Source organism: Eurypyga helias, unplaced genomic scaffold (genome assembly GCF_000690775.1).
Source record: "Eurypyga helias isolate BGI_N326 unplaced genomic scaffold, ASM69077v1 scaffold31923, whole genome shotgun sequence".
NCBI classification, from domain to species: domain Eukaryota; kingdom Metazoa; phylum Chordata; class Aves; order Eurypygiformes; family Eurypygidae; genus Eurypyga; species Eurypyga helias.
In genome coordinates, this window is record NW_010242327.1 from 1 (window position 1) to 10,716 (window position 10,716).

The 10,716-nt window shown below is 38.8% G+C and overlaps 1 protein-coding gene across 1 annotated transcript; it reads left to right on the forward strand.

Annotated features, from left to right (window-relative positions):
* Nucleotides 1-439: 439 nt before the first annotated feature.
* Nucleotides 440-9,950, forward strand: LOC104507691 (DNA excision repair protein ERCC-6-like; the record flags this gene model as incomplete). The annotated part of the gene is made up of 10 exons (XM_010149052.1): nucleotides 440-535; nucleotides 2,227-2,445; nucleotides 3,227-3,337; nucleotides 3,653-3,772; nucleotides 4,879-4,973; nucleotides 6,979-7,124; nucleotides 7,210-7,941; nucleotides 8,528-8,729; nucleotides 9,056-9,134; nucleotides 9,522-9,950. Coding segments are annotated over 10 exons (2,229 nt in total), but the record flags the coding sequence as incomplete, so codon positions are not given.
* Between the last annotated feature and the right edge of the window lie 766 nt (nucleotides 9,951-10,716).

Here is a 10,716-nt window from a genome sequence, read left to right on the forward strand (position 1 = left end):
CGGAGTTAAACCACGACAGTGTGCTAACCTAGTTTTCCCATGAGGTACTAAGAATTTGCGAGTTGTAAGGCACATAACAGATAGAGTGGAAAGCATTTCCTATAAGCATAGCTTGGAGAGAATGTTAAAGTTGCACAGTTACCTCATTAAAATCAGAAAATGGCAGGACTTCAAAAACTAAACCAATCTGAGGGGAAAAATAACAACTGGGAAAGGGCACAGAGAAACTTAGGAAACCGATATTCATTATTATGTTAATTCTCTAAAAATTTTAAGGTGGGTTTTTTTCTAGTGATTTCTACATGGTATCTTTTAACTTAGTATTTCAGTATGTCAGACATCTGTGAAACTTCATTGTAGCACCTTGTAAAACTTTAAATTTACTCTTATTTGGAGCTTACAGGTTGAGCTTGAGCAATTTATTTGTTTGTTTTGGTAGGTCCTGTTTTGCCGTTTGACAGATGAGCAGCGTCAAGTCTATCAAAATTTCATCAGCTCTAAAGAAGTTTACCAGATACTCAATGGAGACATGCAGGTTGGTATTAATTAAGGTTAATGGCAGGTAGAGCTTGATGGATAAAGTCATGGACTGGCCTTCACATTCTTCTAGCTGGATTCTGAGCAGAAAGAGAAACAAACACACTGAACTCACTTCTGCTTATGTGGATGTCTGCCTTTTTTTTTTTCCTCAGCAGCGTTCCATGAAATATGTAGTCAGTGATCCCTATGTAGTGGCATGACCAGCTAGAAGTAGGAATGGAATGGGCTTCACAATATGTTTGTGATCTTGGGAACAAATTGTGGCTTGTTGGATGACCTGCTGTAGGTAAATGTATGCATGCTTTTAACCAACTGCAGGAGTGAGGCAGAGGAAAAGAGTAATTTGTCCTGAGAGTACAGTTCAGGTACAATAACTTCATGATGCAACAGTTGATCATTTCACAGTCTTAACATAGGGCAAGCATCCCTGTTGCTGCCCGCTAGACCCTTCAGCATCTTTTGCCTCCATCCTCACAATGTAATTGCTGAAACTGCTGTGGCCTGATGACAGCAGTAATTGAAATACTGTTTCAAATGCCTGCTGTTTGCCTGTGTAAAAAGTCTGTTATTCCCTGTGACTCCTACATTTCACACATCTGGCCCATTTGACTTCTATATGCATGCAGTGGACGTTTTTCACTCACATTTTTGCTGCAGCATACAGATCTATTGTTTGTAAGTGGAGAAGTAATGTTTATTGGTTATAATGTGTAATTCACCACGTTTCCTTGTCTTGTGAGCTGTGAAATCCCTTCTCCCCTCAACCCCCATGGCTCCAGTTAGTTGCATGATCAGTACAGCCATGTATATTGCAGTGCCATACAAAGTACATGTTGCTCTTATCACTGGTTTCTCCATATCACACAGCTATGGTGGCTGAGTTTTTTCAAGTGCCTAGCAGTTTTAGTTATCCCAATTAAAATTATTTTAATGAGCTTGATCTTCAAGAGATGGCTTGTACAAGACTATCTGCAGAAATTTTTCTAAAATGTTACAGAATGGTTTATCATATTTGCTAGACTTCTGAAAATTTTGAACAGCAAATCTTAATGCTTTTATTAGATGTTTTGTGATGACAGAAGTGTATCCCAGCTGAAAAACAAAACCACCACTGTACAAATAAACCATAAATTATGAGCAGGCTCATTCAACTTGTAGTGATAGAAGATTGAGGGATTTTCTGTTTCAAGCTAGTTCATTTATATGAGTGTCCATTATATCAGAGGAATAAACACTTGTAATATTATTGAATGAATAACTGAACAGAATCCTTCTAATATGGCATCAAATGTGGTAAATTCCAGCTTTATATGTTTGTTCAAATATGTTTACTCATCTGTTCTTTGTTTTCATGCATTCTGGTAGGTATACATGCTATCCTCAAGCTCTGTCAAGTTTCTTGCTAATGAGGAAGTAGCAAATAGATTGCAATGAGAGACACAATAATTTCAAGTAAAAAACTTGATGGAGTTTTTCCTTTTGAGTAGAAAAAATTTGACTGTGAGTTACTCTCCATGAAACTAGGATTAGTGTCCATTAAATTCTCTAAAAAGCAAACCACTGTTAAAGACAAACTTCTTGATGATGATTGGATTAAAACATTGCTGTTTATTTTTTGCAACCACAACCCTTATAAACACAAGTATTTGTCAAGAAAATAATTTTGTTTCCCTCTGTATTTTTTAGATATTCTCAGGACTAGTAGCTTTGAGAAAAATTTGCAACCACCCTGACCTCTTCTCTGGTGGTCCCAGTATTTTGAAAGATGTACCAGATGCTGAAGTGGAAGAAGCAGATCAGTTTGGATATTGGAAACGTTCTGGAAAAATGATAGTGGTAGAATCCTTGCTGAAAATATGGCACAAACAAGGTCACAGAGTGTTGGTTTTTACTCAGTCAAGACAGGTAAGATGAGCTAATTGGTTTAGTTTGTTACTAAAGCTACAAAAAGCGTGTGTTTGTGTGTCCCAATAAGACTTGTTCTTAGAAGCACCTTTTGTAGTGTCCTCCTTAGAAAACTAACATTTTATTGAAGAAAAAATACCAAAATTACTTATGTCTTTGGAATAATTGGATGTCAGTTCCAAAGATCAGTACGCTTTACTGGAATGACAGTGTTGTAGCAGTGTTGCCCAAATTCAGTCTGCTGAATCAAAGCTTGTATCATTTGTACCCATATAATACCAGGCTGAAGCAGTGGTGCTGTATTTCTTGTCCCTACTGTGTAGTTTCAGGGTAGAATTGGTACTCAGTTTGATCGCTTCAGCTAGTGCACGTGCACATCTAATACTCAGGATTGTGTGCTTTGGGCCAGCAGCATAGACAGTGGCCTTCATTTGTTTTCCTTATGTGTTCACAATTTTGTCTTGCTTCTGTGGAATCCCTGGAATGCTGCACCATTTACCTGGCTAATTGTCTTGAGACCATGGCTCGGCTTCCTAAGCCAAGCACAAGCATTCAACTCCTGCATTCAGCAGTGAAATAACTACTTTTTAATTCCCCCCTCCCTGCTCCCCCAGGTATATAAGTTAATGAATTTTCTGCTCATTTAAGATTCACGAGTGTTTGGTCATTATCCTCTGTGTTTGATTGGCACTGCAGTTACTACCAGAAATTCTTATGACTTGATCAGACAGTTGCTTAGTCTTCACATCTGGATTTAATTATTTTTTTTCCATCACAACAGATGCTGCAAGTACTTGAAGCCTTTGTGAGAGACAGAAATTATTCCTACCTCAGGATGGATGGCACCACAACAATAGCTTCCAGACAGCCCCTTATAACAAAATATAATGAGGTGAGACATTGCCTGTTAGTGAGCATGGTTGAATTCTTGCATTCCTTTTAGGTCTCTTCTTAAATATACTACTTCAGGTTTTAAATACAGAACTGAAAATTTGGAAATTAACTCATTTGATCTAAATGAAATTTAGATCAAACTCCTTTTATTTGTCAAAACAGATATTAGGCAAACAAGGAAATGTATTCCTTCTCTTGGCTCCCTTTGCATCTTTGCAAATAATGCTGATTATAGAATCCAGGAAACTTAAAAAAAAAAAAAAAGTTGTACTTTGGTAATTCTTGCTTCAGTAAATTCTCTCTTGTGTTGTAGGACAAATCCATATTTGTTTTTCTTCTAACAACTCGTGTTGGTGGCATTGGAGTTAACTTGACTGGTGCTGACCGGGTTATTATTTATGATCCTGACTGGAATCCCAGTACAGACACACAGGTGAGTTTGGTTCATTGCATTCCATTTACCAGCTAATTGAAAGAAAACTTAAAATGAAACAACATTTATCCTCTCAAATAGCATTAAAGCACTATGTTGCCCTTCCCTAAGTTGCTGTTCCCAGCGATGCTCACTTCAGGGTATGGTTCCACATAATGATTATTCTTGTGGCAAAGCCAATTTAAGTGGTTCCCACCACATCCCCTTTATGCTGTTATACCTTATCACTCATTAATACTGTCGATTCATATAGTCTGTTTAGATAGCAGCCAAACAAGCAGTTGAAATGACCTGGGTGGTTTTGGTTTTTTTTTTAGTGGTTTTTTGGTTTTGGGTTTGTTTTTTTTTTTTAAATAAGCAAACAAACTAGATGTTTGTGAAGGCAGAGTACCATTGTGCAAGCTCTTGGAACAGACAGGACTGTTCATGGCAGGGTAAGAAAAGGAGAACAAATGTTGCTTAAATTGGCTTTGTCACCATATAATGGTATGTAGCTATGCCCTTAGAAGCTGCTGTTAAGCCAATATCTTGTTGGCTTTACCTGAGTTGTTCTTTACCTGAGGGTGTAATGAGACTCTGGGTTATCAGATCCTTTGATAGCATATGGGGCTTACATGTTTGAGAGGAAAGAACTATTTTTGATGGAAAACCTACATAGCTCTGAGATCTGCAAGTGTGTAGTCTGACCTAGTGTGGTCTGTTTTACCAGTTGTTTCAAGATGTTTGTAGAAAAGCTTTCAGTTACGAAAGAGAAGTGAAGTTCAAAGGAAATGTGTGTATTAGCTCTGTTATGAAACAGATCCCTTTTGGAATAAGTCTATTAAGCACATGTCCTAGAGATAAGTTCTAATTCTAATAGAACATATTTTTTGAGATTTCTTGGTACAGTTGGAGACTTGTCTTTTTACCTATGTAAACTTTCTAAATTATTTTCCTGTCTTGCTGAGTTAGTTATCCTAATGCTGTAGAAATATCACAGCTGTGCAACTTCTTGAACTATTTGTTAAATGTCCAAACTAAATTTGCAACAGTGGTATGGAGCGTTCTCTGTTGAACACATGTCTAAAAGGCTAATGTCCCATAACCAAACCTTTTTTGTGTTCCAGGCTCGGGAACGTGCTTGGAGAATAGGCCAAAAGAGACAGGTGACTGTGTATAGGCTTCTTACTGCAGGTACTATCGAAGAGAAGATATACCACAGGTCAGTCAGAAAGTATTCCTTGGATACATCTGTATGCTCAAGAAAATCTTGTAGCAGATCTGAGGTGGTGTAGCAGTGACATACTTGTGGATGTGTGCATGTGGTTTGTAAGCCCCAGCTTTGGTTATGAAGGGCACATCATGGAAATCCTGAAAAAATTGCAGCTGAGAAATGGATCGCCTTATAATATTGGCCACCCAGCTGCAGGGCTGTGCTGCTGCCTCGCGTACTCCAAGAACTACGTGCTAATGGTACCTCATCATTCTGTTCCAGCAGCTGTGTCCAGCACATCCAAAATTCGTTGTAAATGAGAGACTATGAGGCACAGACAGGAAAAAGTGGGCCTCTTACTCAGAACATGAGACTCAACAAGTCTGAGATGCAAATTGAAATCAATAAGTTCTTTATGTTGTCCTTAAGATACAGAAAGATGTGTGTGGTACATATATCCATTTACTGCTCTGCAAACCCAATTTGATTTAATTCCCAAATCGTTCCAAAGTGAGAGAATGAAATCCCAAGAACCACCAGTCATACTCAGGCTACTTATTCCAAAAGGTAGCTAAAGCCTTAAAGTGCTTGTATTTTGAAATCAATGAAATCTTTTTGGTTTGCTTTCCCATTCAGCTTTCTCAGTTGCAGTCACATGAAATCCAAATGAATGTACATGGGAATCCTCTGTTGTCTAGGCATTACTCTTTAGAACTGGAATATCCTCTTTGAAAATGCAGATGAATGAAAAGCTCTAAATAATGAAATACCAGCACTTATTGAGTGCCTTTTTTATCTGTTTTACCACATGGACACAAAGCATCCGCTGTTGTCTGGCTTGCGTCCCTCTGGCATACTTCTGTTTGAACACCACTGACCACATCGAGGAAGCGGGCTCTAAGGGTCAGGACAGCCATCAGAAATTCATTTATTTCCAGAACAGTGCAATGGACCTTCAACTTTAAGCAAGTTGTCTTTTTCTCTTTGCCTGTGTTTTCCTGCCTGCAAATATGTGATCATCCTTGCAGGAAGCTATGAAGCTCAGTTAATTCTTAAAAAACTTTAATCTTCTGATGGGTGCACTACAGTAACTGGCACCTGTGTTTAAACTTAGTTTTTGCCAATTGGATTTAAAAATAGTTTTCCTTCTTAATGCTAGTAGAGCCAAAACCATGATAAAAAAACTTATTGAGAACTGATTTCCAGCTCTATTTAGAGACTTATTTTTTCATACAGGAAAATAGTGCCTAGAACTTGCAGTCAAAAACTATGTAGTACAAACATGGCATAGAAGTAGATTTACCAGTAGCAGAAGACTTACCACAGAATGGTTTGGGTTGGAAGGGGCCTTAACGATCATCTAGTTCCAACCCCCTGCCATGGGCAGGGACACCTTCCACTAGACCAGGTTGACTTTCTTGCAGCTTAGTTCTCCCTGAGATGTGTTCCTCTCAGTCCTCTGCAGATGGGCTCTTTTTTTTTTTCCTGTCCTCTCAACCACAAGCCTGTTTTTTTCCTTTTCAGTGGTTATCATCTGGTCATGACCATCAGATTGAGCTACTCATCTGTTTTTGATTCTTCCAACCAATTGAACCGTGAAAATGTTGTCATTTTAGCAAGCTCTTGTTTTTTTTTTCAAGGAGCTTTCTGATAGTTTCATTGTAATGTGTGCGAGCTTTTCGATTTTAATGGACAAAAAAAAGAAATCTAGCTGTGAAGTTATTTATTGCTTAGTTAAAGAATGCCTCATGAAGGATGTTTCAGGATGGTGGTTACCTGTTGTGTTATGGGGCTGTTGCAAAACAATCAATCCTTGCATTTAACAATTTAGTTGGTTGTTTGAAAGTTACCAACTCAAGATTGTCTTTTGGAAACGAACCTCATCTCCCCACTGTTTAATTGTTCTGCAGGGTAACGTTTGTGCTTATGCAGTTTTCTGTTTAAGTACTGTATTCAGTACTTAAACCTAGCTAGACATTGTTTCATGTGCAAACTACTTTTTTTTCTTTTTTAGGCAAATCTTCAAACAATTTTTAACGAACAGGGTGCTGAAAGATCCTAAGCAAAGGCGCTTTTTCAAAACCAATGACCTTTGTGAACTTTTTACTCTGAGCAACCCAGATACATCTCAGGGGACAGAAACAAGTGCGATTTTTGCAGGTTCGTATTCATTTTCTATTTGTTTACAAGAAAGAGACGTTTGAAGTGTTTTGATACATGTGTACTAATTTCATTCATCCCTCAGGTACTGGTTCAGATGTTCAAGTCCCAAAACACCAATCTAAATGTAAACGTGAAAAGCCAACGGATAGCGACACTTCTAAAGGTGATCTCTGTCTTACAGAAAGCAGCTCACCAAAGTACAGCAAGTTATCCAATTCCTCCTCAACCACCCAGATGAAAAATTCTTTTTCTAAAGCAATAGGTACAAGTGAGGGAAGTAAAGGAAATTTGGAAACCTTTGACCTAAATAGCTATGCAAAAGATAATGCACAAGCTGCTAGTAATCTAAATTCATTGAGTAAAGGCGAAGAGGAAGGCTTGGAAGATGCTGACAAGTCTGTGTCCCAGTCATTGCCAGGTGATGCAGAGTCTTCAGATAATGCCGAATGTCTGAACGCCAACGTGGACGGTGAAGTACATGGGGCAGCTCATGCAAATGTCAGTGGAGATTTTAGCCTTGCATGCGGTGCAGGTGGCTCTCGGGAAAAGCAGGTTGCTAAAACTGAAGGTGGGCAATTCGATAATAATCATTATAAATGTACCTCAAAAACAAAGCACAGGGTGGATATGCTGTCACATGAGAGTCACAAAGATAAATCTAAGAGGAAACGTCACAAAGATGCCAAATTTGAAGGAGAGCGTATTCCTCATCTAGTGAAACGAAAGCGATACAGAAAGGAGAACAGCGAAGAGAAGGAGGAAGACTCGAAGAAAAATGACGATTACGTCTTGGAGAAACTTTTTAAAAAATCAGGTAATTGTTGTTTGGCTGCTCAGTAGAGTCAGACTATTTATACATGGGTATGTGAAACATGCAAATGAGGGAAGGAGAAGTTCTGTTACTCTGATGGTTAGAGCTACAATACAAAATGTGTTTTATATATGTCATGTTTCACTGCAGTAACAGAAACGTTCATCGTTGATCTGCTCTGGTAATGAATGTGTTAATTAACATTTCCAAAATCTGCAGCCTTCCAGAAACACTTCTGGATGTAGAAGTAATGCAGCGTTTCTTCTGGACGTAACCAACCTTCATTTACACAAGGGTTTCACTCCTGTCCATAACAAAAGAAATAATCGATTTACCCACATAATTGCAAAGTCTGTTGTGAATAATGACCTCATCAGCACACCATAAGTGGTTTGCTGTCAAATTGATTGCTTAACTGATAGAAGGGGGTTTCTCTTATTAGAAATGGCCATACTGAAGTGCTGAATATAATCAACCTGAAAAAGGAAAAATGCAATTGTGGCATTCACTTAAATGGTGAATACTTAATTTTACAGATAACCATGTAAATTAACAGATGTCCTCCTTTGCTTTTTCTTGGGGTTTTTAGGGGTACACAGTGTTATGAAGCATGATGCCATCATGGAATCTTCCAGTGCAGATTATGTGCTGGTGGAAGCAGAAGCAAACAGAGTGGCCCAGGATGCCTTAAGAGCCTTAAAAGTCTCTCGACAGCGATGTTTAGGGGCTGCTTCTGGTGTGCCAACCTGGACCGGCACGAGTGGGCTTTCAGGTGCACCCTCAGGAATAAAGTAAGTTCAATTCTCACACTGCTTTTCCAAAAACAGAGGAGTTCCTTAGGATACTATGGATTTACCTCTTTTTTGCACTTGGTATTTGCAGGAACCTGTGTCATAGTGGAGTTTCATGTTTTATATTTAACATGAAGGTATATTAAAAACGTAAGAATTCCATTCTGAAGTACAAAGAAAGCATTATGTTGCACAGTGGAGGAGAAAGTTTGGCAGAGGGCTCTTGAGAACCCTAAAATGCAAACCCAGTCAGTGTCTTTGGCAAAACCATCCTAGTTGTTTTGAGAAGGATGTTTTATGGAGTTAATTCTTTTGTGGTTTTTAAGGAGTCGCTTTGGTCAAAAAAGAAACTACATGCTGCTTCCTTCAAATTCCACTCCTGTGTCACCTGCAAAGAATTCCAAGGTAAGAGACACAAGCTAATGTTTTGCTTTTAATAGCTAGTATATGTAAAATGTTATGCAACAAATCTGATTTATACTGTAGGTGTCTCATCCCTTTTGTCATATAATGTTGTAAAATTCTAGAATTTTGAGTCACCCATGAATTTGATTTTTCATGTTTTGATACAGCATCTTGATGAAGTCTAATTAGATAACAGCAGTCACAAATTGCAGCATGGTCTGGTTATGTCTCAAGACCAGAACATATTACCTCCTTATTGTGTATTTCAGATGACTAGCTTCTGAGTGTTCGTGTTTGTTTAAGTCTAAGCAGCAAGCAGATTTTGTGTAACAGATTCTGTGGGTCTCAAAATCCAGCTTTCTCCATAGTCTGTACATTTATTTGCAGGATGCAGATACAATAAAGAAAGAAAATTTAAAGAAGTGTAATTCCAGTGGGCACTTTGATGGGAAATCTGGAGAATTGTCGTCCAGCGCATTAGACTCTTCATCTTTATTAGCGAAGATGAGGGCAAGAAACCATCTTACTTCAGGACAACAAACAAGGAATGAGGGAGATGAGAACCATCAGCAAGCAGCCACCCCAGCCCTGGGTTCCACAGAATACGATGAACTGCTCGTGGACGTGCGTAACTTCATAGCGTTCCAGGCCCGCGTGGATGGCGAGGCGAGCACTCAGGAACTACTGCACGAATTTGAGTCCAAGCTGCCGGCGGCACAGTCGTGCATCTTCAGAGAACTTCTCCGCGGTATGTGCACCTTCCATAGGAGCCCGAACGGTGAAGGTGTCTGGAGGCTAAAGCCGGAATTCCACTGACCTTTGTGAAGGGAAGGCACCTGTCTGTGCGTTCAGCCACGACTCCTCTTTCAAAGACTTACTGGTTTTCTTTTAAAATGAGGAATTAATTATTTCATGATTGACTTGAGCAGTCAGTGTTGCAGCACTTGTTGCAGACTCAGAGCTAACTTAATTTCTGATTTACAATATTTATATGAAAGTGCCATCTACCTCATAGGTGAAATAATGCTGAATATCAGCACCTTTTCTTTAGAAGAAATCTTAATATAAACTGGATAAAGAATACATACTGACTTTTTATTGCAGTAAGAACCATGGATGTTGCTGTGGGTTGTAAGACTTTGATTTGATTTCTGTGAGATTCCAAGAACTGCTTCCTCCATTTTCTGTATGTTACGTGAATATTCATGGGGCACACAGTGCCCCATGAATCCAAAAAAAAAGAGGAAGAGAACAGTGGTCAGCATGAGAGATTTTTACTACAAGTGCATCAAAATCATTGGATGACACTGTCATCAGTAGCAGGAATTTTGTTTTAACGTTGGTGCTTTTACTGTTGCCAGCATCTAGTGTGTGCTGTGTAACTTATATCACTAATTTACTTGGGAAGTAATTCTACTGCCACAGAGGTTCAATCACAAAAAAATTGAAAGCCTGGCAGGATATTGAGATGACTGACGGTCGATAATTGTGGGAAACTTCCTGTCTTCTGGAAAACCCATTTACACCATAATCATCACTTCGGTTACGGTCCCATACACCACTGGCAATTGCTTGTTAGGAT